Source organism: Scomber scombrus, chromosome 23, assembly GCF_963691925.1.
Source record: "Scomber scombrus chromosome 23, fScoSco1.1, whole genome shotgun sequence".
NCBI lineage: Eukaryota > Metazoa > Chordata > Actinopteri > Scombriformes > Scombridae > Scomber > Scomber scombrus.
The window spans coordinates 414,801-441,438 of record NC_084992.1 but is presented as its reverse complement, the minus strand read 5'-3'; the positions used below and the strand labels follow the sequence as shown (position 1 = coordinate 441,438).

Sequence of the window (26,638 nt, the reverse complement as noted above, 5' to 3'; positions counted from 1 at the left end):
AGATCAGGAGTGACTGAGTACACTTTCCTTTGTTGTTATATTTTCTATTCATGTTCTTTGTTGGTGTTTTATTGTCTGTGTTTGCAGCCCTGTAGTACTGCTGTCTACAACTTATTTACTGCAAGGGACAATAAAGTTGATCCATATCCTTAAATCAGTGATAACCTGCTCCTGTATGTTTCAGGTATCTCTCCTCTCTAACACCTGATTCTAATTATTAACTCGTTATTAAGCAGCTGAAGCTTGTCAAGTGTTTAATAATGAGTTAATAATCAGGTGTTAGAGAGGAGAGATACCTGAAACACACAGGAGCAGGCTGGAGACTGATTTAAAGGAACTAATGGCAACAGAGTTTGAAGTTAAGAGGTTAATTGGTTATTTTTTATGTTTTCAGTCCTCTAGTTTCTACACCCTCTTTGTTTTGTGGTCCAATGGGAGACAGCGATGAGGAGTTTAACAAGGAGAGGAGCGACATGGAGGAAGAGCAGACGAGGAGGGACGGCAGGTACCAATTAATTTATGTCTTTATTTAAAAAGGTAGACTCATTGAGATGTGAATCCCCTTTTCAGGAAACAGCTGTTTACAAGAAATTAACACATACAACAAAACACAATTCACACAATAGTAAACAATCAATGTCAAACACACATATTAAACATTAAGAACAACGTGTAAATCTTCTGAAGCTCTTTCCATTTGTGTGCTGCAAAATATTTGAAACCACATGTACCAAGTTCTGTTTGAGTGGTTCAGATAAAGATAAATATCCTGAGACCAGACATTATAGGTGTTGTATTTGAACATAATTAATGATAAAGGTAACTGGGCAGTTTGTTCAGTAAGTCTTTATAGATGAACAGCATACAGTGCCGCTCCCTTCTGTCTGTTAAAGCATATCGACCCACCTCTCAGTAGAGCAGGTAGTGGTGTGTAACACATTTATCACCTGTTATAAAGCAAAGTGCACGATGATACACAGAATCCAGAGGCTTCGGGGTGGGGGGGGGGGGGGCGGGGGCATGCATATATGCAATATCACCATGATAAAGCAAAGGCAAGATTGTACTTTGCACTATTGTTTTACGACTAACAAAACAGAAAACAGATTTGTTTCTATGCAGAAATCCCAATTAGACTTTGTTTGAAGTTTGTTTGATAATTTTTCCACATGTAAATTTCAAATGAGTTTAATTTCCAGCCAGAGTCCCAAGTACTTGTAGGGTTTGAATGTGTGTAGTGGGCTGGATGCGTTTAGGTGACCTGGAGAATAAATGGATGTGTAAATCTGAATTATTGTTTGTGGCGACTAACTTCGACCTTAGTGTTGTGGTTTATATAACCTTTATTTAACCAGGAAGTCACATGGAGATTAAAACCTCTTTTGTAAGCGAGACCTGACCAAGACGAGGTCAGTTAGCAGCATCACATACAACAGGACAACAACAACAACAACAACAACAACAACAACAACAACAACAACAACAACAACAACAACAACAGAATAACAGAATATTAAGTGAGAAATACAAGTTGTTTTTTTTTCATTGAAAAACTTGAATGAAGAGTTGAGTTGTGTAGTCTGGTATGAAGGGTCTATTAACAGCTACTTTCAGCCACTAGGGGGAGCTCTAACCCTTCTGTAAACTGCCTCCACCCTGTGTTGAAGTTGAACCTGACATGGACTGCAGGTATGGGGGGGTGCAGGACTCTACCTCCCAGTAACCTACAGCTTCCCCAAACCAGAACTAAAACTCTTGTAAGGTTCCACGTTTTGCCTCATGTTTCTATTTTCTGTCCAACCAGAATGTCTCAGATATGCACCGTTGGACAAAAGCCCCCATCTCCAAGTGCTGTTTGGCAGGTGAGTGCAGTTCAGCTGATATATATTATCTGTCTTATATAAATGTGATGCCTTTCAATCGTCAGTATTGTCAAATGATTAGCAGCAGTTTGACAGAACAGACAGACGGATAGAGAATAATAATTTCTGAGGGTTGAAAGAAGAGAAAATAAACTACTGTGATGCTGCTTTTAGTCTTAGAGCTCACTGCTGGAAATGTTAAATCATTTATGAGTCAAAGGAGAGAAATTATACAAACAACATGTAGGTGCATGAACAGAAATATAGGTAACACCTGCACACCTTCTCTCATCTCTCCCTTCATCTGCACAATGTTCCTATCCAGCTGGATTTTGTTTGGCCAGTTGAATAGATGACGACAGACCATAGTGTCATTTTTTGTGTTATTTACTCTTTTAACTAATTACTACTTCAACCTACTCTGAATTTGTGTTGAACGTACTGTAGCTCATATTAGTGGTTAACATGGTTTTATGATGGAAAAATATCCAGCATAATTATTAGTATGTTTTTCATGTCTGCCCTCCATATTTGGTAGCCTGGATGGTCAATGGATCATGTTCTGATGATTACCGGATAATGCAGACACATTGGTAAAATACTTGACAGGTCACCAGAGCACTAGATGATACTCTGATCAGGTTACCGCTTGGGAAATACCTGACATGACAGCAATACTATATATGCTCATTGTCACTTGTCTCATGCATGTAGCCTGTTGCTCCAAGCTTACATTAAAACGTGCCTTAAGAAAGAACTCGCCTCATCTTTGCATCTTCAAGACCATCACAGAAACATCTACTCTCAATAATTAATACATTGTTAATAACTAACAAGGCTAGCTATCATTGTTTAAAATGTGTTTGTCTTGTGTTTCTCTGTTTAAGGGGATAGAAGACTCTGGTACTCTGGTAGGTGGCAGTAATTCACCTCAACACTGGCTGACAATCAACATAAAACAGGAAAAAGAAGAAGAAGAACAGTCCATCAGTCAGAGAGGAGACCTGCTAGACTTCACAGACCAGAACCAGAACCAGAACCAGAACCCAGAGCACCAAACCGACAACCTTGTTATTAAAAGAGAAGAATCAGACTCACCCTCTGCTACCACCGATACACAGGTCAGTGTTCAGGACTTCTGGATGAAACCGTCTTCATAACCAGACTAGAGAAACAAGGACGAGTCTCGAGGGTCCGTTTATCATCTGTTCATTCTGTTGTTGGAGAGAAAGTCTGAAAAACTAAAACTCCTGCATGAACATTCCTATCTAAGTATCCTATCATAGTTATGCTTCTGAAATTGAACAAATCATTTATGTCTTCATCTTTTCCTGTCTCGATTACTGAAATTCGCTTTGAACCTGCCTCATTGAAGCAACCCTGACACATCTTCAGCTTGTATGAAATGCAACAGCTTGGCTCTTAACCTGGACTTGCTGCAGATCTCACATCTGTCCTGTTTTTAAACTCACAGCACTAGCTGCCAGTAAAGATCAGGGTCGATTTTTAAGATTATTTTAATCAAAACAACTTTAATTAATAAAAACGTACACAATTTGGCGACAACCTACATTTCTGAGCAACTGAGCTCATACACTGCAGCTATTCCCCAGAATAAAAACCTCCCATTGTTAGTCATTTAAAAGCTTGTAATTTGAAGCAGTAAATGTTAAACAGACCAATCAGAACAGAGTGGGCCTTAAAGAGACAAGAGCTCAAAGGGACTAAAAAGACACAGTTTATACTGAGGGGCTGTATAAAAGGTTAGTATAAGATGAATAGCGAGTTTTTTAAAACTTTGAATCATGCAAAGTTACACGAGTGGAGTCCAGAAATAAAACGTTACAGCTGAAAATGAGCAAAATATGTCTTTTTTTAAAATAGGAAAGCATCCATCAGGGTTATGTGAACACTGTCAAACAGAGCAATCACTGCAGCAGATCATTTGTAACTCCCAAAAATACTGTTGAGCAGAATCATTCAATAGGAGAAGAGGGAGGCTTGGAGTGGAAGGAAGTCTGAAAAACGTATTTGTCATCAGACAAATAATTATTTATGTGTTTTTGTGTTTGTGTGTTTAAGGGGATAGAAGACTCTGGTTCACAGTCCAACAACACCGTCGACGGCAGTAATTCACCTCCATGCTGGTTGACAATCGTCATAAAACAGGAAAAAGAAGAAGAAGAAGAACAATCGATCAGTCAGAGAGGAGACCTGCTGGACTTCACAGACCAGGACCAGAACCAGAACCCAGAGCACCACACCAACAACCTTGTTATTAAAAGAGAAGACTCAGACTCAGCCTCTGCTACCACCGATACACAGGTCAGTGTTCAGGACTTCAGGATGAAACCGGCTTCATTACCAGACTAAAGACATCTAGAGTTTGTGTATCATCTGTTCATTCTGATGTTGTTGAGAAAGTCTGAAAAAAGGAAACTAAAACACTTCCAGGCTCTGTGATCATGGAGTTATTCTGCTGTAAAAACTACAAAAAGGTCTCTGTGTTTCCTGGTTTCAGCTTGTTGTGACACATTTAACAAAGTTAGAAAATAATCTGTTACATCTGTGTTTGAAGAGTTTATCATTCCCCCGTGTTGCACATGCGCAGTACATAAATTAATAAAAGGGAAAAATGATCCATGTAGTTGGATACAACATTACTAACAATGGACATAATGCTAAACTTATTAGGATACTGTTAAATGTAACTAGAGAACAAACACTCTAAAGACAGTCCCACGTTAAAATAATGGCACGGGGAAATATTGAAAGTACTCCCTTTTGGCAAGACGAACATTACATGACTCTCATCAACTTTTTCTATTTCTCTGTTGCTGTAGGAACAAAATGGAAGTAAGGAAGTCAAACATCACCGCTGTGAACAATGTGACAAAGTCTTCGCAAAATCAGTATATTTAAAGATTCATCAGAGAACTCACACACGAAAGAAGCTTCACAGGTGTGATCAATGCGGGAAAGGTTTCACTACCGATCGTATTCTAAAAATCCACCAGCGTATTCATACTGGAGAGAAACCATACAGCTGTGAGCAGTGTGGGAAAGCTTTCACTCAAGAAGGTCATCTAAAACTTCACGTACGTGTTCACACTGGAGAAAAACCATACAGGTGTGATCTGTGTGGGCAAGAGTTCAAGACCAGCACTGCCCTAAAAAACCATGATCGTATCCACACTGGAGAGAAACCATACAGGTGTGATCAGTGTGGGAACTCCTTCACTCGCCAAAGTAATCTACAAAGACACCAACGTATTCACACTGGAGAGAAGCCGTACAGATGTGACCAATGTGGGAAAACTTTTACACAAGACGGGGACCTAAAAAGGCACCAACGACTTCACACTGGAGAGAAACCATATAAATGTGACCGATGTGGGAAATCTTTTACTCAAGAGAGTCATCTGACACTTCACCTACGTATTCACACTGGAGAAAGACCATGCTGGTGTGAACATTGTGGGAGAGCTTTCACTACGAACAGTGATCTAAAGAAACACCTGCGCAGGCACAAACTGTTGTGGTGTGACCAGTGTGGGATGCCTTTCCTAAGAGCTAAGGACCTAAAAAGCCACCAGTGCCCTCCCACTGAGGAGGAACCGTACAGCTGTGAAGAATGTGAGAAAACTTTCACTCCAAACAGAAATCTAAATAAACTCTAGCACTTTCACACTGGAGACAAACTGTACTGGTGTGAGCAGCGTAACAAGTTTGTTTACATGATTTCCCTAAAAATCCATCGGTGCAGTCACTCAGCATCATGCAGCATCGTTTTCTTGCCTTAATAACTGATGTTTATCCTGACCCTTTCTATCAACTGTAGAATCAGCATTCATGCTATTAGCAGCATACCTGATTAGATTTTAATCTACATGACCTGCTGTTTCTGCAGAGATGCAATTTAAAATTCTTAATGAGCTTTTTTCCCTGAATGTTTTTAGGGCTTAAGCACAAAAGTGTCACACTGAAAGTCAGAGGAAGCAAATGTTTTTGTAGAGTTTAGTGCCAGAGCCCAACAATCCCCAATATTCATCAGGGGTGCATTGTAAGTCTAACTGTTTTTAATGTTTCTATAAATTAGCTGTCCTAGAAATATCAGTGACGTCTCATGCTGTGTCTTAAATCTCTTATTCTGTACTTCCACTATTGCACAAAATATTTTGAGTGCATTAGTGCGTTCACAATGAGAAGTATGGAAATATGCAGCACTATGAGCACCAGGATGGGCCGAGGACGTTGTCACTACGGTGAACATCGCCACATTATACAAATGTAAATTATACATGTGTTTTGCACTAAGCATCACGATACTGTTGTCACATACAAGCCATCGGTAGTTTATTGGGTTCATTTGTTTCTGCAAGCGATAGCACAATTGCTAATGCTAGTTTGCTAACTAGCTAATCGTCATTTCTGGTGACTGTGCAGTGAGATTGACATGGTTATACAGGAACAAATTACAATATGTTGCCCAAACAGATTAGAAATCCAGCTTCAAAATGATATTAAAAAACAATTAATATTTCGAGTAATGATAAGCTGAAAACATTTTCAATCACAGCACTGAATAGCAAATTATATCAAATGTTCCTCATTATACTTACATATTTGTCAGTATACGAAACATCAAAACTTAAACACATCATAATCCAAATGAAAATAGATTAGACGTTACTTACAGTGAGGCTAACTAATGTGAGCAGCAACCAGGTGGGGAGTTCCGGTCCTCTGAAATGATGCCAACGCGGAAGTAACTTAGTACTGTATTCTATCAAAAGGCCACCAGGGGGCGACCGTTTTGGTGTCAAAAGGACTTCCGTCTCTATACAAGTCAATGGAGAATTCACCAACTTCTCACTTGATTTCTAACCTCAGTAAACGTTTTCAAAATGTGTTTATGGTCTCAATCGCTAGTTTAAAGCCTTCTTCAATGCAGTATGATGTTCATTTGGGACATTTTGGCCTCCCTGATTTTATATGTGACGATAAAGCAGGGTATGCATTAGGACGTGGCTACGTCGTGATTGACAGGTTGATTGGTTCACAGGTTCAGGAGGGCGCCTCATGCTCCTCCTGATGCCCATATAAGTAGAATCTGTGGTTTATTTTTCCCAGCATGCACCGGAAATTGTCAAGATGGCGCTGCTCAGATCCGATACTATTGGCCTCCGAGCAGCAGTCCACAAACCAATGGGTGACGTCACGGATGTTACGTCCATTTCTTATATACAGTCTATGGCAGCAACACATCCACGCCTCCATGTTTGAAGTGGGAGGAACAGTGGGAGGAGCTCGCACCACTTTACCACTTGGTCTCCTTGTAGATATGGGGGGAAACAAACCTGCAGTTTCTAACAGTCGTGTTTGGTTTGAGACAACACTAACCTGTTACTGAGTGTACACAGTGTACTAACAGAAGTATGTGAATTGAGACACAGTCTGTTTTACACTGATAACGTTAGATACTGTGATATCTGTTGGACAGGTGAGGTTGAGACAAAGACGCACTTCCTCCTGTAATGTGAAACATTTAATGAAATAATGAACATTTGCTTAATCAGTTTCAGCTCAGATTTCTAAGAGCTTAATGAGCTTTCAACATGAAAAACACTGAAGAGAAGGAAACAGGGTTAATCTTACTATCTAATATTTATTAACATGCCTCAGACTGAGTGAGTGAACTGATCACAGCACATGCATTTATGTGTGTGTATATATAATTAATGTTTATCAAGCGTAATTTATGTAATTAATGTTATTTTGTGTCACTCTTGATGCTTTGGCTTTATTGTTGTGACATTCAAAATAAAACAGGTGGCAATAAGTTGCACAGTTTAGACCTGCTCTATGTGTACCTTGAGATGACTTACAGGATATCTTACTGACAATGAAGATGACTAAATTCTTTAATATCAAATCAAATATCTCTGAACAGCATTTTATGGAGGAATTCAATTTAATAGAGATTAAGAGAGAAAGCATTCTTCAGACTTAATACTAAATCAACTTACAAAAAAATCTAAACAACTTTAAAAATTGAAGATATAATAATAGCATTTTAGTCTCTGACCACACTCTAGCATCTCTCTTACATACACACACTAATCAGGATTTTATATGGGATAACTCCATATTATATATTATACCTCCATCCCATATACAGTCCTGATTAGACTCAGTAACCCAGCACCCAAAGTATAAATCCTGGATTTATAACCATCCAAACTTTATCTAAAGAACAATGTAGAGATATTTATAGATATGTAAGCAAAGAGCGGGATGGTTCTTGCCTGAATAATTGTGAACAGGCCAACAGCTCAGGGAAATGTTGTGTTGTCTGAAAATGTCTTCGCTGCTCATGAAGGAATGTTTGGATCCATTTAACCTTTGTGTCGTCTTCCCGGGTCAAATTGACCCTGTCTGTTTTGAATGTTCCTTCTTTCCTTCCTTCCTTCCGTTTGTCCTTCCTTCCTCCCTCCCTCCTTCTTTCCTTCCTTCCTTCCTTCCTTCCTTTCTTCCTTCCTCCCTTCCTTTCCTTCTTTCCTCCCTCCTTTCCTTCCTTCTTACTCCCTTCCGTCCTTCCTTCCTCCCTCCCTTCCCACTTTCCTTCTTCCTCCCTTCCTTCCTTGACTCGAGGACAACAGGAGGGTAAAGTCGAGACCTGCTTTATGTGAAAAGTGCCTTGAGATTAAATGATATGTAAATAAAACTGAATTGACTTTTGAAAAGGTTCAGGGACACTTTTTGGATTTAGTGAAACAAAGGTTGCTGGTGAAATACTGGCCAACAGGGAAGTGGAGAGAGTCATGTGACTGTGTTTCATTTGAATGATATCCCAGTTTGGTTCTATCTGATTGGATCAGAACACTGTAAAACATCGCTATGTTTGTTTTCTGCTGCTGCAGCACTTTTCATTTTAGTTATGGTTTCATTTCTTTGTATTTTTTCATTTTTTTTTCAGTTGACCTCATTATTTTCTTTCCTTGTTTATTTTTTAACGTCATTATTACCATCTGTTTGTCTGATGCTGACAATATTCATGTAATATATTCACTTATATCAAGAAACAAACTGATTTTATAAAGCAGATTCTCAATGATTCCACTTTGCCATTATTAGTGGGTTCTTACTGTTATTACTATAAATTAAATACATTATTGGTCACCTTTCTATTTTAATAACATGTTATTTAATATTATATTATTATTAGTTTATTACTGGGACTGGTGTGCTGTTACAAACACCATAAGAAGTTTGTTTTTGCTTTGAATTTGTGGATCATTTGATTAAATCTTCATTGTGTAAATTGCTAACAAACAGTTGGCTCAATCATTTCTTTCATGTTCTTTAACACAATGGATAATATAACTATAAAATCACCTATCAGTTACATATTCCTCCCCCACTCTTTTCATATGATGTGAACATGAATTGATGTTATTTTACCAAGAAGTGTGATGAAGGAAGCATCTCGACTGTCTCTGCTGCTCTGCTCCGTCTTTTATGGAACTGTGTTTGAACAACTTCTTTAATTAATCTTTCACTAAGTTTTTACTTTCTCACTTATTCACATACTAGAATACGTCTGCCAAAATGAGTTGTGTTGGTTGTTTTTGTTCAGTGTAAAAGCTCAAACCAACCTGAGTGTCATTTCTCTGCAGTTCAACAAACCAAGGATATTAAACCTCTACCGGTCAGACTTGAGCTTTTAATGAAAACCTGATAGAAAAGTTAGAGCTGAAGAAAACAGCTGGATCACTCTCAGTCCTTCAGAAACTAGAAAACCTTCCAGTGGTTTAGTTGAAGAGTCAGACTGTGTTTCAGCGCCACCTGCTGCTCATTAACTGCAGCTGCTGCTGTTCCTGCAGGTTCAAGTCTGTTATTCATTGTTTTACTCACTCTGGTTCAGTGGAGGAAAGTAATTCATAGTAATTCATAGGAGGAAAGTAATTCATTAAAGTCCGTGTAAAGTGAGAATAAATATGTGTTCTGAGTTTGACATACCACAGAAGAGTGTGTTGTTAACCACCCTGCCAAATTTGAATGATTAAAAAAATTGCCAAATATATGAAATTAGGCTTCTAAGTTGTGTAAAAGTCTGCCTATTTCTCTTCTGCCAAATGCTGTGGGCGTGGCCGCCGAGTCCGCTGAAGCCCCGCCCCTACCAAGTGTCACCTGTCAATCAAAGTCACCACCTCTACCAGAAACATGGATGCTAGGTCTGAAAGCTTTCTGCTGCTAACTCCGCTGCTAGCTCAGCTGCTAACTCGGCGGCTAGCTCGGTGGCTAACTCGGTGGCTAGCTCGGCGGTTAGCTCGGCGGCTAACTCAGCTAACTGGCTACCTGTAGACTGTAGTAGTAGTGTGCGCTGAATGTATTTATACCTCTACAGCAGCAGGGCGGGTTTACGCTAAGCCTAGCTCCACAATTCAAATCTAAATGGTTGAAATGCTTTTTACACCTTTTTTAGAAATACATTTATGACCTATTCAATGTGTTTAGAAGAAAATGTCTGAATTCACTTTACAGTCTTTAATTACTCTCCTTAACCCTCCTGCGTTTGGTTAGACTGTTTATAAAGCATAGATTATATAAATTATCACCAAATTCTGTGTTAGACCTTTTTAACCAACTTCATTCCAACTTATTAAAACAGGAAATTATGGTCAATAGGCCTCATTTAAATGAAACTATACCTCATTTTTGAGCCAACGCTGTTAACGTCCTCCTGGGTGAGGACAAGACGAGGGTTGAGTACAGTTTGAGGTACTTGTACTTTACTGTAGTACAGTTTGAGGTACTTGTGTTTTACTGTAGTACAGTTTGAGGTACTTGTACTTTACTGTAGTACAGTTTGAGGTACTTGTGTTTTACTGTAGTACAGTTAGAGGTACTTGTACTTTACTGTAGTACAGTTTGAGGTACTTGTACTTTACTATAGTACAGTTTGAGGTACTTGTACTTTACTGTAGTATTTCCATGTGATGCTACTTTGTACATCTTAGAGGGAAATTTTGTACTTTCTACTCCACTACATTTAATTGACTTTATATAATAGTCCACTTCACCTGCAGAATAAACTAAATGTTTTCTGTCATCACAGATATTGATGTATTTAAATCAAAGAGAAGACAAACTGTTTAAGATAACATCATTTATTCTTGTATATGAAAAAAGATCAGTTATAATGAATTCAAACAGTAAACATGATTATGTGTGAAGAACAAAGTGAGTATGAATCATTCTCATGTAGAAGAATAAACACATAAAGTATATTTCACTTATTTAACTGTAAGATCATCACATAATAAGAAGCAAAGTTCCAACATGAGTTAAACATGTTTGATTCATTCGAATTGTTTCTGAAATTTTAGAAAACATCTAAAATGGTTCATCAGCCATTTATTGCAATCTGTGTTGCTGTCAGAGTGCTGCAGTCACATGACTCATAACGTCCAATCTGAGTCACATAACTGCTGATTCAGCATCTCTGCTCTGGTTTCCTGAACGTTTTACAATTGATTTTATATTTCAATCATTACTTTTAAAGTATTTCCTCTTTTCAATCTTTGTTAAAAACAAACTTTTTTATAATCGATTTCTCTGAACTCAGTTTATTCTTTTAGTTTTCTCTGTTTCACTAATTCATGCATTAACCTCACTGCTTCTTCTTACTGGATCTACTTTAGTTCACCTTTTTGTCTTTGGAAAGAACTTTGTGACTTTAAACATCAGTACTTATTATTAATCTCATTACAAAGTTTCAGTTTTGTCTTTTTAAAGTTTAGTTTCTTTTACATTTGGATGATTTTTCTCTTTGTGATGAAGAAAGCTCCGTCATTGTCAGACGGACAGTTCATCAACACATTTGTGGACAATAAAGCTGTTTTCTGTTTTTCTATTTTAAAAAGAAGAATCTGACCAATCAGCTGATGGCACTTCTGTGAATCTACCAAGAGTGAAATCTTCAGTCAGATATTGAGGGTTAGTTTCAGGGATCATTGGTAAGCGCTTGACTTCTTATGGATTACTTTAGTTGATTCAGCTTCTAATTTCTGTGGAGTTTTTACACCCGAGTGTCAGAGATGTTATTAGCGATGTTTATTGACTGTTTTCATTCTCTTGCAGCTGCTGAAGAACATCTGGATCATCATCAGGCAGGTCTCGATTATTCTCTGAACGTCCTTTAAGCTTCTTGAAGATCACAAAACCAACAAGACCAACAACAGCAACAAGGGCAGCAATCAGAGTAACTGGCAGAATTACACTTGAATCTCCTCTATCTGAGAGTTTCCCAGACTCTGCGTCTCCATCTGTTGGACCTGCAGAGCAGAAACAGGTGTGAGGTATCAGCTGTCAGGTACAGTCCAGAAGTATTTGGACAGTTCCACATTTTAGTGTTAAAGGGTTTTATTTCCCTCACAGTTCTTTCTATACTGATGTAAAAATAGTCCATTAGGACAAGGTATCCATTATTTTATTTACAAGTCAATGTGCTGAAGCCTGAAGAACAAAACATGTGGAACTGTGAAAATGTGATCATACTCCTGTCCAGATGTGGAACTATCATTTCTCACATCTACAAGCTCACCTGTAACTTTCAGGTAGACGATGGTGATGGGTTCATCATCAAACGCAGCTCTCTTCCTGCGTCCTTTAATCTCTTTATAGCGACACTCATATCTTCCTTCATCGTTGCTGCTCACGTTCTTCAGAATCAGAGACAGGTCACCGTTCTTCATCTCAACGTCCTCCAGCTGCACCCGGTTCACATAAGATGGATCCTGGTCTTCTGTCACCAGGCGTTTGCTTCGCTGGTGGTAGACGTGTCTGTCAGGGTCAGATCTGATCCACTCAACATCTCTTATGAAGGCGTTCCTTGGAGCTCGACATGGCATAGTGATAGTCCCTCCACATTCTACTAGTATATGTAGATCTAAAGAACAATAAAAAAAACATCCATAGAAGAAAAAATCAGCTTTAATATTCTTCACCTGTTAATTATAAAATAACCCAGAATATGATCAGGGTGTTTTTAAACAATGAAAAATGTTTATATGGCTAAATGTTTCTGGAATAATTGATATGATGTATCATGTAACTCACATCAAATTGATTGATGATTTGGTGCTATATAAATAAAGACTGATTAATTTATTCTGCTTACTGGGGTCAGATTTTAACTAATTGTACCAAATGGTACCACTTTACAGTAAGTCTCCCCTTATAAAGACTTTGTGAATGGTCCATAATTGCCTTGTTAATCAGGTTGTGAACCCTTTCTAAATCTTTAATAAGCTGTCATAACTCACTGGCAAAAAAAGGGAAACGGTGACCTGCTGCTCACCTCTACCATTCAGCTGGACGGTGTTGGCGAGTTTAAACAGTTCATCAGTATAGCACTCTCCTGGCTTCTTATAGTAACACTGGTATGTGCCTGTATCTCTGCTGTTCATTTTATTCACAATCAGAGACAGTTCACCGTTCACCATCATCGCATCGTTCATCAGCCGCACCCGGTTCACATAAGATGGATCCTGGCCTGCTGTGTCCAGGTACCCATTTTGCTTAAAGAAGACATGTTGCTGAAGGTCAGTTCTGATCCACCTAACAGTTGCTATGGGGACGTCTCGAGTTTGACATGGCAGGATGACATCAGGTCCAGGACAAGGTGGTGGTGGTGTTGGTGGTGGTGGTGGTGGTGGTGGTGTTGGTCTAGGACAAGGTGGTGGTGGTGGTGGTGGTGGTGGTGGTGGTGGTGGTAGCTCTAAAGAACAATAAAAAACATTTTCATTTTTCATCATTAAAAGTAAAACAAGTGAATGTTCAGTATTGGTATAAAATGTCATGTTTGTCATTTCAAACTGCTCATAAATACAGAATCTGCTGTTATTATTAATACAGGTGAACTGAACTCTGCCAGATCGTCTGTTTCCCTTTGCGGTGCGATGGCCAAACTTCATCAACCTAGTTTATTCCTACTTTTTTTCTAGTGTTCTTATTCCTCGTCTGTCTCTGCCCACTCCACCACTCCAGACGGCCAGCTCCACAACCTTCCTGTGTTGGATTCTAGTCAGCTCTCTCATTCCCTCTGCTTCACTTTCAACTCTTGTAATCAACATCTTGAATATTCACTGTGTAGTTCCTAGTCAGTTTAACTAATTGTAACAAATGGTACCACTTTACAGTAAGTCTCCCCTTATGAAGACTTTGTGAATGGTTCATAATTGCCTTGTTAATCCGGTTGTGAACCCTTTCTAAATCTTTAATAAGCTGTCATAACTCATTGGCAAAAAAAGGGAAACAGTGACCTGCTGCTCACCTTTAAGAACCAGATCGACTTCGCCAGTGAGTTTAAACGTTTCATCACTATAGCAGTCTCCTGTCGTCTTATAGTAACACTGGTATGTTCCTGCATCGTAGTGGTTCACGTCGTTCAGAATCAGAGACAGTTCACCGTTCGCCACCATCGCATCGTCCATCAGCTGCACCCGGTTCGCATAAGATTGACTTTGGCCTGTGTAGTCCCGGTAGTTTCCTCGCATCAAGATGATGTATCCAGGAAGGTCAGTTCTGATCCACTTAACAGCTATTACTGGGACACCGACTGGAGCCCGACTTTGCAGAGTGACAGACTGTCCACGATATGATGTTATCCGTGTTCGCCGTACCTGTAGCTCTAAAGAACAATAAAAAACATCCAGAGGAGAAAAATCAGCTTTAAAATTCTTCACTTTTCATTTTTCATCATTAAAAGTAAAACAAGTGAATGTTCAGTATTGGTATAAATATTCTGACAGTCACACAGTGTGGAAACAAAGCTCCAGTTTAACTTTAGGATCTAAACCACTGATGTAGAACAGAAAAGTCTCTCTGGTTAAACTGGGCTGAGCAGCTGAGCAGCTCACACTTTATCATGTAATGAACCATTAACACACATTCATGGTCCTTTACTTCCTGTGTGGATGTCTGATCACTAATGTTGCTGCTGGACTGTGTTCCAGTAAGAAGTAAGAAGAGGAAACACACACTCTCACACTGCAGGCTGCTACCTGTTACTACTTCCTGTTTGTGAAGATAAACAGTCAATCCTGTTGTGAAAGGTTCATTAAAGTAAATCATGAATGTTTTCTAATTCTTCTCATCCAGTCACAAAGCTGCAGGTCAATGTTGAAGAAAGATGTGGCAGCAAAACAAGCTGTGACCATAAAGACCCCGAAATATTCAAAAGTGTTTTTCATCCTCTGATTAAAGCTGAGACTTTAATGTGGTATCCATTATTTTATTTACAAGTCAATGTGCTGAATCCTGAAGAACAAAACATGTGGAACTGTGAAAATGTGATCATACTCCTGTCCAGATGTGGAACTATCATTTCTCACATCTACAAACTCACCTCCAGCAACCGGGATGACAGTGAGTTTAATCTGATCAGCTGTCTCCAAGTTTCTTCCTCTCTCCTCTTTATAGCGACACTCGTATGTTCCTCCATCGTTGCTGTTCACGTTCTTCAGAATCAGAGACAGTTCACCGTTCTTCATCTCATCGTCCCTCAGCTGCACCCGGTTCACATAAGATGGATCCTGGCCTGCTGTGTTCAGGTTCCCATCTCGCTGGGAGAAGACACGTTTGTTGAGGCCAGATCTGCTCCACTCAACAGTTGTTATGGTGATGTAGTTTGGAGCCCGACATGGCAGACTGACATCATCTCCAGGATGTACTGTTATCTCTTTTATCGGTTGTAGCTGTAGGTCTAAAGAACAATAAAAAACATCCAGAGGAGAAAAATCAGCCTTAAAATTCTTCACTTTTTATTTTTCATTATTAAAAGTAAAACAAGTGAATGTTCAGTATTGGTATAAAATGTCATGTTTGTCATTTCAAACTGCTCATAAATACAGAATCTGCTGTTATTATTAATACAGGTGAACTGAACTCTTCTATTTGCACATTCTGTGAGTCATTTCTAACTTCTGAAGGATGAATAAAAGATTAGTTTCACTACATTAGGCAGTTCCATCCATTAGTGTTGTTGATGTAAACATGTGGAAGCTGTACATTATATAGTATATATGAATATAGATGATATGTGCTGCTGTAGAGGTATAAATACAGTCAGCGCACACTACTACTACTACAGTCTACAGTTAGCCAGTTAGCTGAGTTAGCAGCTGAGTTAGCCACCGAGCTAGCAGCTGAGTTAGCAGCAGAAAGCTCTCAAACCTAGCGTCCATGTTTCTGGTAGAGGTGGTGACTTTGATTGACAGGTGACACTTGGTAGGGGCGGGGCTTCAGCGGACTCGGCGGGAACGCCCACAGCATTTGGGAGAAGAGAAAAAGGTTGATTTTTACACAACTTAGAAGCCTAATTTCATATATTTGGCGATTTTTTTAATCATTCAAATTTGGCAGGGCAGTTAACAACACACTTTTCTGTGGTATGTCAAACTCAGAACAAATATTTATTCTTACTTTACACAGACTTTAACACACATTCATGGTCCATTACTTCCTGTGTGGATGTCTGATCACTAATGTTGCTGCTGGACTGTGTTCCAGTCATGGCCGTAGCTACCATTGAGGACACCGAGGTCATGTCCTCGGTATTTTTTTCTTGAAGTTTTGTTTCATTGTGAGGTGAAAATAGCCGACGAGACAATTATCCTTGCATCAACGGACCGTCATGTGACACGTACTTGAAGATTCCCCTGCCATGTCAAAACGAAAGTATCCGGCTATAGCCAGCGGTGGAGTGAAGCCTTGAAATCGCCAGAAATATGTTGTCTACATTTGTGAATTGGACTTGACCCGATTTTGCAAACTGTTCATTCATTGGATGACCCCTTTTCTCCCAGCAGGCCTTGCTCCATTCCACATTTTAAGAACAAACAAAGAAAATAATATTTTGCAGTTATAATTTTTTAAATATACAACCATGGAAGTTGTAGAATACTGAAATAGGAGTTGATTTAAGTTGCACAATTGGAAATGATAAGAAAGAACTGGACCACAAGAATGACCATGACTGAGAAATGCACAGCAAGAAAGAGTTATAAATACATCATGGATAAACAGAACAGTCACATAAATTGTGGTTTTATTTTTGACCTCGGTATTTGAAAAATCCTGGCTACGGCCTTGGTTCCAGTAAGAAGTAAGAAGAGGAAACACACACTCTCACACTGCAGGCTGCTACCTGTTACTACTTCCTGTTTGTGAAGATAAACAGTCAATCCTGTTGTGAAAGGTTCATTAAAGTAAATCATCAGTGTTTCTAATTCTTCTCATCCAGTCACAAAGCTGCAGGTCAATGTTGAAGAAAGATGTGGCAGCAAAACAACTGTGACCATAAACACTGCTGTGTTAGTAAAAAGACACAGCAGTGTCTGTGTCAGTGTGTTGATACAGGTGTGAGGATGAAATATTATACTATAACTGTCTCCATAAAATCTTTCATCATCCTGTCAGTGGGGGGCGCCAAAGCCCAACAAACAAAGTCATCACAATCAGTCAATTGTGTGAATCTCAGATATTATAATTAAATGTTTGTCTCCTTCAGTAAATATACAGCAGGACACAATATTATAAATATTTACAGTAAAATTAATATAATACAATGACTCTGAAATAAGATGAACAAGAACAACAATCAGAGCAATAACTGGCAGATTGACCCCAAAATATTTTTTTTATCCTCTAATTAAAGCTGAGATTTTATTTACAAGTCAATGTGCTGAAGCCTGAAGAATAAAACATGTGGAACTGTGAAAATACTCCTGTCCAGATGTGGAACTATCATTTCTCACATCCACAAACTCACCTCCAGCATCCAGGATGACGGTGAGTTTAATCTGATCAGCTCTCTTCCAGCTTCCTTTCTCCTCATAACGACACTCATATCTTCCTTTATCTTTGCTGTTCACGTTCTTCAGAATCAGAGACAGGTCACCGTTCTTCATCTCATCGTCCTTCAGCTGCACCCGGTTCACATAAGATGGATCCTGGTTTGCTGTGTTCAGGTGCCCGTCTTCCTTCAAGTAGACGTATCTGTCAGATATGATCCACTCAACAGCTGTTATGATGACGTTGTTTGGAGCTCGACATGACAGAGTGACAGTCTGTCCAGGATGTGCTGTTACCTGTTGTTCCTGTAGATCTAAAGAACAATAAAAAAAAAAAACATCCAGAGGAGAAAAATCAGCTCTGAAATTCTTTCATTTCAAACTGCTCATAAATACAGAATCTGCTTCTATTACAGGTGAACTGAACTCTTCTCATACGGTTAGGGTTAGGGTTGGGGTTAGGGTTGGGGGGGGGGATCCTGACATTTAGAGGAGGTGATAGAATTTAATACATTAAAAAGTGTCTTGGGTTTATGATGGTTTTCATCAATGAGTACAGAAAAATATTGAGCCCTGGTGTTTTTGCCTGCCAGCTGGTTCGTCTTCAACAGATCCATCAGAGTTTGAAATGATACTTGCAGCTTATCGTTCTTCCACCTAATTTAGGAGGCGGGAGCAGTGAAAGGCAGACAGGAGCAGCGTGAGGGAGATCAAAATAAAAATTTATTGACTTGTAATCAGATCTGTGAATATCTTTTATCAGCCTGTTTGAGATAGTGAGACCTGGAGAGAAGTAAATCCAGAGTGTGTCCTTGAACATGGGTTGGGTTAGTTACAGATTGTCGGAGATCAAATGATTCAAGTAGGTTAAATAAAATCATGGGTCGAGGCTTCAGAGGGACAGCAAATGTGAATGTTGAAAAACCTCTGAGTATGAATATTGTTGTATTCTGGAGCAATGTGGGAGAGGAGAGCTGAGACTTTGCTGATAAAGTTGATATTAGGTTGAGGGGCTCTGTAGTCATCTATCACAAAAGTGAGAGATTCAAAAGATGTAAAAGGGCCTATTGGGATAGTGGAGCACTGAAGATTGTGTTTGTAAATTACAGCAACCCTGCCGTCATGTGCATGTAACTTGGGTTGATGAAAATGATAATAACCTGAAGTGGTTTCAATAAGAAGGGAGAGGTCATTTGGGGTAAACCATATCACTCAGTGATAAACAATCTTATTAAGTTATGTAAATAAATGATTTGTTAGACAACAATCTCACATTTAATGGACCAAATTTGGAAGGAAGGAAAGGCGGAGGTGAAATTATGGAGCCTGTAATAGAAACAAGATTGCCATAATTCAGTGAACGGAAGGGTTTGGAGACTGTTTGGAGACTGTTATATAATAATATATAATATGGACAGGAACAGGGAGAGGTTGGACCATAGCGTGGTCACTCCACAAGGGGGAGCTTGTGTAAGTGAGGGATGTTACAGTCATTGTAGTGGAAGAGGGTATGTCAAGTATGACAGGTGTGTGATCTAAAGAGTCAGTCATGTGAAAAGTAGCAGCAAGCTTGCGACTCCCCAGAATGTTTCAATGAAGACCGTCTCTGGCTCCTAGCAAACAACCAACATTGTTTGCTATGCAAGCGGACTGGAGCCAAGTATGAAGACAAAGAATCCTGCAACAAACTAGTGTTACAAACTATTTTAACACTTTAAGGGGAGTCTTAATGTAAAGTGTAAAATATAACCAAGCATTAGGAGAAGGTAAAATAACTTTATAAGGCTCTAGCTGTTATAAATATCTATGACTTATAAATTAATAAATGAATGCTCATTATGAGATAACAAGAAATATAAAGATAGATGAGGGAAGAATCTGCTGACTGACAAAGATCTGATAGTCTATTTAACCCAGATGGATATAAATGCAGGATTATAGCCGATCTTCATCCTGCAAAACAGTGACCCTAAACTGATGTATGGGACATTAGGTTATAACTCATTTATGAACAACTGTGTGCCATAAAGTCATAATCTTATGAGTCGTGAGCGCCAAAGTCCAACAAACTAACTGAAGAATATTATAATTCTGAGATTTCCATCTTTGTCTCTGTTATGTAAACCTGCCTCTACTGTTCACATGATCTCAGATATTATAATTAAATGTCTCCTTCAGTAAATATACAGCAGGCCACAATATTATAAATACTTATAGTTAAATCAATATATGACAATGACTCTACAATAAATAAGAATACCAGTTTTTATTACAGCTATAAAAAAAACCCACAAAAACGTTGTGTCTCATATTTCCTGGAAACAATCGTATTGTGACTGTTTAATGACTTATTTCAGCTTTTCTTACCCTGATCATTATATAAGAGATCATTTCAGTTAATATAAAGAACTAATCAAGAAATGTTGATTATATACTAAATAAATGCTGCTAAATATAGACAGAGTACAGAAGTGACGGAAAATCACACACACACACACACACACACACACACACACACACACACACACACACACACACACACACACACACACACACACACACACACACACACACACACACACACACACACACACACACACACACACGATCATCTTACCTGCAGAGGCAGACTGCAGTAGACAGGAGAACAGGAACAGCACAGTGATGACCGACGCAGCCATAGAACCAGAATCTGCTGGTTCCTCAGGTTAAGTCCAGTTCAGTTCAACAGTCCACCAACAAACTGAGTCTGAGTAGATTTCACAAGCTGACACAAACAGCTGAAAATGTCAGAGAAGAGAGACAACCAGCTAATAATTACCAGAAAACCCCCCCAAAAAAGAGAGAATCCAGATTTAACTGGCAAATTAATTCAGACTTCCATTGGTACAGTTATTAAAATCTGGACTGATCTTTCCTCTGATGGTTTGAGAGTGAATGAAAAATGATCAGCAGGAACTCTCTTTAAATGTAAAGTGCAGCGGGGCGGTGCTAACTGCTGCACTAGACTTCCTGTAAGTTAGATTTCATTTTATTGTTTCTATAGATAGATAGATATACTTTATTTATCCCAAGCTGGAAATTACAGCGTAGCAGCAGCATTACACGGACACATAGTGACGATACATATACTACGATATACTAAATACGGTAACTATACATACTAAAATAGCAAAATATAAAGTGACAACTTCAGTTTTATAACTTATTTCCCTGTTCGTCCTGGTAGATACATGTAATGATAATAATATGGCATTAGGTTTGTGCCACATCAGTGAATTGTGCAGTTGGATGCTCACTAGCACACCTGAATTTGTTCTGTGTCAACTCTGTCTGCTTGCTCAGGCTCTGCTCTGTGATGAAAGGCATCCACACGCTCGCTCACTGCGTCTCTGTGCTGCAGTTACAGAGCTGCTGCCATTAAACTGCCTTTCTCTCAGTTTGGCTCTCTTTCAATGTCAGTTAACTGCCATATCTCTTTGCTCAGTATGTTAGTGGAGACTTTGTCCTCAGTCACCAGGAAACAATTTGGTGCTGAACACCCAGACAGAAGATAACACCCTCAGGTCAGCCAGGACGGGTCACATACTGAAAAACAAGAGGTAGAACTTCATTCCAACTGAGAGTCAAACACTTTGCCTCCATGTTTGTTATTCTAATGATGGGTTGAGAATCAGAGTGAGCAGGTTTATGAGAATAACAGAAGTTCTACCTCTTGTTTTCTGTTTGTCTGAGATGTGATGTTGCTGTCTGTCTGTCTTGGTCAGACTGAGAGAGTGCAGGAGGAGCTGCGTTGATAAAAACAGCCTCTTCAAACCACAACGTCTCTCTCCTGCTCCACTATTTAGTTTTGTTGTCTCTAGTTGCTGACAGAGGTCAGACAGGTGTCCTGTTATAAAGCAGCTCTATTTTATGATTCTCTTTATGATGGATATAGAAAAACAAGTCACTGTGAAGTTCATGTTTTCACTCTGAGGAAATAAAGAGAGACTCTGTCGTAAACCATCCCTCTACCTGTACAGCTTTTTAACTCTCTTGTAGTCCAGTAATAACTGTATGATATTTACACACATACAACATCCTGCATACAGTGGAATTCACAAGTTGATACAAGACTGTTACCTTCTATAAGTAATGTGCAAGGGCCACATACAGCCCGATTTGGTCTTCAGTGGGCCAAACCAGTAAAACCATTGCATAATAACCTATAAATAGTATATCATATAAATAATACATATATATAACAACCCATCTTGGGTTACCCTGTTAAGAAATTGTTTTAAAATGTGTCCAAGCCCACCAAATAAAAATTTCCATTGCACACAAATTGCAGGTCAGCTATCAAATTGACTAAGAATTCATACCAAGTATACAGCCAGTTCATATCATTGAAAAGGATTTAATCATTCTTCTTCTTTTTCAATTGGGAGCTTGTAACTCTTGTATAGTCTAATACTCACTGTATAATATTTACTGACACTGAGCTGTGATAATATAACACTGTGTAGAAATGCAGGCAGCATTCTGCAGACAGTGGAGTTCAATGTTTGATGCAAGCTGATAAACTCTGTAAGTAATGTGCTTCAGACTGTCTTTTACAGTCTAAATGTATCTTAATGGTACAATTATTCAATTCTTAATATGAATGAATAACATCAAATAAACTTAAATATAAATTAACCCCTTCAATTAAAATAAATTACCATTAATGATAATAATAATAATACTACTACTAATAATAATAATAAGTTAGCCAGCATAATAAGATACGGCATGTCAGCGTGGTACGGCTCTGTCACAGTACAATGCAAATCCAGACTCCACAAAATAGTGACAATAGATCTACAGCCTCTCCAAGCAGTGTATGAGAGTTTAGTAGTTACACAAGCTAACAGAATCCTGAGTAACCCTTCACACCCTCTGTTCTCTGAATATGAAATGTTACCGTCAGGGAGGCGATCAGAGCCAGCAGATGCAAGAGTAACCGTCTCAAACTGTCTTTTGTCGCCACATCCATATCTCTCCTTAACAAACAACTGAACACATCTCACACTGATAGGCCTTCCCACCCCTCCCTTTCCCACTAGGGTAGTGGGGAGGCTCATTGCTGTGGATCCCCTGCCTGGCACACTCCACACCCCTGAGCCCTAAACTTCATTTACTGCCACTACTAGTGTTTTACATCTGCTGGCCCTGTCGTGTCTCTCTCAGAACCAGCTGCTACTAAGACCACCAGACCACTGTGATTACTGTCACTGTTACTATCTTAGTTATATTCTGTGTTGTGCAATATCATGTAGTTGGATTCAGTCTCACTGTCAATATACTTTGCTCAGAAGTCTTATTATCATACGACTGGCTTCATGCAACTGATGTAACTATGTCTTGTGTTGTCTACCATTGTGTCTCTGTGTAATTGTAATTGTACTGATGTCCATTGTGTATAATACTATGCAACCATGTTGCACCATGTGCCCAAAACAAATTTCCCTTAGGGGACTAATAAAGTTGATCTTATCTTAATAATCAGTAATGCTATTTGACATGTCATTCAACACAGTGCTGATCTCCTCCTCCTTCAGTTTGCAGTAGGGCTGCTTCATTGGACTGTTGGTCCTGGCACCAGGAGCAGGGACAACTGATTCAATATGAAGAGCTGCTAAAAGTTTACCTGCATTGATTAACAGTAACATGAACCTGTTTCACTGTGGACTAAACTTAACTAACAGGTTCATTTCCACTAATGGACTAAACCCATTAAATTGGATGACATGTTGTCGTCCTTTTAGTTCTCTCTCATTGCTTTCTGTTTTTTTATCTTCATTTTTTGTATTTTATGAAGCTGTTGAGACATTACACTCATGCTGCACTCCTCCTCCCTCACAACTCACTGCTAGTGTGGTGTCGCATCTGCTTTATGTCGATAGAGGAGGGGGTTTGGCTATTACATTAGATGGTTAATTTTTGCCATAAACAAGGCAAGTAAAGTCTTAGTTTAATGAGTACATTGTAAATAAAATATTCTATTAATGATGCTAAGTTAATTTAAGATAATTAACTGATATTTTTTCTTCGTCCGAACCTTTCACTCGTCATGGCGCTCCTGCTCAGTTTAATATAAAGTACATTTGAGGTACTGCTTTACTGCCCTCTGCTGGTCAGAGCACATAACTGTTAACAGAAGTAATATAATTACAGGGGCCCAAAAAGCATTTTTCTCTTTTTCCACTGGTTTATATTTGTAAATACATAAATTGTTTTAATGTATTCTACATTCTTTATAGTATCGGTTACATTTACTTTTTACACCTAATTTCAGTTTATTTAACTGCAGTAAAACTACAAGTAAGAATAAAAATATATTTAAATACAAACAATGTGAAGAAACTCTGCAGAACTAATGTGTAAAAATCATCAGAAACAAAAAGTTCACCTGCAGAATAAACTAAATGTTTTCTGTCATCACAGATATTAAAGTATTTAAATCAAAGAGAAGACAGACTGTTTTAATATAACATTATTTATTCTTGTATAAAAATAGATATTGACAGCAGTTATAATGAATTCAAACAGTAAATGTGAACAGTAACAGTGATTATATGAAGAACAAAGTGAGTATGAATCATTCTCATGTAGAAGAATAAACCCATAAAGTATATTTCACTTATTTAACTGTAAGATCATCACATAATAAGAAGCAAAGTTCCAACATGAGTAAAACATGTTTGATTCATTAGAATTGTTTCTGACATTTTAGAAAGAATCTAAAATGGTTCATCAGCCATTTATTGCAATCTGTGTTGCTGTCAGAGTGCTGCAGTCACATGACTCATAACGTCCAATCAGAGTCACAGAACTGCTGATTCAGCATCTCTGCTCTGGTTTCCTGAACGTTTTACAATTGATTTTATATTTCAATCATTACTTTTAAAGCTCGTCTGTTTCCTCTTTTCAATCTTTGTTAAAAACAAACTTTTTTATAATCGATTTCTCTGAACTCAGTTTATTCTTTTAGTTTTCTCTGTTTCACTAATTCATGCATTAACCTCACTGCTTCTTCTTACTGGATCTACTTTAGTTCACCTTTCTGTCTTTGGAAAGCACTTTGTGACTTCTTCTTTAAACATCAGTATTTATTATTAATCTCATTACAAAGTTTCAGTTTTGTCTTTTTAAAGTTTAGTTTCTTTTACATTTGGATGATTTTTCTCTTTGTGATGAAGAAAGCTCCGTCATTGTCAGACGGACAGTTCATCAACACATTTGTGGACAATAGAGCTGTTTTCTGTTTTTCTATTTTAAAAAGAAGAATCTGACCAATCAGCTGATGGCACTTCTGTGAATCTACCAAGAGTGAAATCTTCAGTCAGATATTGAGGGTTAGTTTCAGGGATCATTGGTAAGAGCTTGACTTCTTATGGATTACTTTAGTTGATTCAGCTTCTAATTTCTGTGGAGTTTTTAAATCTGAGTGTCAGAGATGTTATTAGTGATGTTTATTGACTGTTTTCATTCACTTGCAGCTGCTGAAGAACATCTGGATCATCATCAGGCAGGTCTGGATTATTCTCTGAACGTCCTTTAAGCTTCTTGAAGATCACAAAACCAACAAGACCAACAACAACAAGAGCAGCAATCAGAGTAACTGGCAGAATTACACTTGAATCTCCTCTACCTGAGAGTTTCCCAGACTCTGCGTCTCCATCTGTTGGACCTGCAGAGCAGAAACAGGTGTGAGGTATCAGCTGTCAGGTACAGTCCAGAAGTATTTGGACAGTTCCACATTTTAGTGTTAAAGGGTTTTATTTCCCTCACAGTTCTTTCTATACTGATGTAAAAATAGTCCATTAGGACAAGGTATCCATTATTTTATTTACAAGTCAATGTGCTGAAGCCTGAAGAACAAAACATGTGGAACTGTGAAAATGTGATCATACTCCTGTCCAGATGTGGAACTATCATTTCTCACATCTACAAGCTCACCTGTAACTTTCAGGTAGACGATGGTGATGGGTTCATCATCAAACGCAGCTCTCTTCCTGCGTCCTCTCCCCTCTACATAGCGACACTCATATCTTCCTTCATCGTTGCTGCTCACATTCTTCAGAATCAGAGACAGGTCACCGTTCTTCATCTCATCGTCCTCCAGCTGCACCCGGTTCACATAAGATGGATCCTGGTCTTCTGTCACCAGGCGTTTGCTTCGCTGGTGGTAGACGTGTCTGTCAGGGTCAGATCTGATCCACTCAACATCTCTTATGAAGGTGTTCCTTGGAGCTCGACATGGCATAGTGATAGTCCCTCCACATTCTACTAGTATATGTAGATCTAAAGAACAATAAAAAAACACCCAGAGAAGAAAAAATCTGCTTTAATATTCTTCACCTGTTAATTATATAATAACCCAGAATATGACCAGGGTGTTTTTAAACAATGAAAAATGTTTATATGGCTAAATGTTTCTGGAATAATTGATATGATGTATCATGTAACTCACATCAAATTGATTGATGATTTGGTGCTATATAAATAAAGACTGATTAATTTATTCTGCTTACTGGGGTCAGATTTTAACTAATTGTACCAAATGGTACCACTTTACAGTAAGTCTCCCTTTATAAAGACTTTGTGAATGGTCCATAATTGCCTTGTTAATCAGGTTGTGAACCCTTTCTAAATCTTTAATAAGCTGTCATAACTCACTGGCAAAAAAAGGGAAACAGTGACCTGCTGCTCACCTCTACCATTCAGCTGGACGGTGTTGGCGAGTTTAAACAGTTCATCAGTATAGCACTCTCCTGGCTTCTTATAGTAACACTGGTATGTGCCTGTATCTCTGCTGTTCATTTTATTCACAATCAGAGACAGTTCACCGTTCACCATCATCGCATCGTTCATCAGCCGCACCCGGTTCAC

General features: G+C 38.6%; 2 protein-coding genes across 2 annotated transcripts in view; one reads left to right on the top strand and one right to left on the bottom strand.

Annotated features, from left to right (window-relative positions):
- The window catches only part of LOC134006094 (zinc finger protein 271-like), a 100,395-nt gene extending 94,623 nt beyond the window's left edge, over positions 1-5,772 (top strand). Inside the window, exon 5 of the mRNA XM_062445161.1 lies at positions 4,825-5,772. Within this exon, the coding sequence (XP_062301145.1) occupies positions 4,825-5,542 (718 nt within the window). The 3' untranslated portion in view covers positions 5,543-5,772. The remainder of the gene's footprint in view (positions 1-4,824) is intronic.
- A 9,390-nt stretch (positions 5,773-15,162) lies between these two features.
- LOC134006251 (selection and upkeep of intraepithelial T-cells protein 8-like) lies at positions 15,163-20,403 on the bottom strand. Its single transcript, XM_062445339.1, has 4 exons — positions 20,340-20,403; positions 17,701-18,036; positions 15,277-15,633; positions 15,163-15,188 (listed from the first exon to the last, which is right to left on the bottom strand). Exons 1-4 carry the CDS (start codon positions 20,401-20,403, stop codon positions 15,163-15,165), a joined length of 783 nt encoding a protein of 260 aa, XP_062301323.1.
- Between the last annotated feature and the right edge of the window lie 6,235 nt (positions 20,404-26,638).

Bases quoted from the DNA above. Each gene is read 5' to 3' on its own strand.
- LOC134006251 (XM_062445339.1), bottom strand. From the start codon at position 20,403: ATGGCTGCGTCGGTCATCACTGTGCTGTTCCTGTTCTCCTGTCTACTG. The intron at 18,037-20,339 runs GTAAGATGATCG...ATTGTTCTTTAG, and splicing joins ACTGCAGTCTGCCTCTGCAG to ATCTACAGGAACAACAGGTA. The intron at 15,189-15,276 runs GTGAGTTTGTAG...TTTGTTCTTCAG, and splicing joins TGTCATCCCGGTTGCTGGAG to GATTCAGCACATTGACTTGT.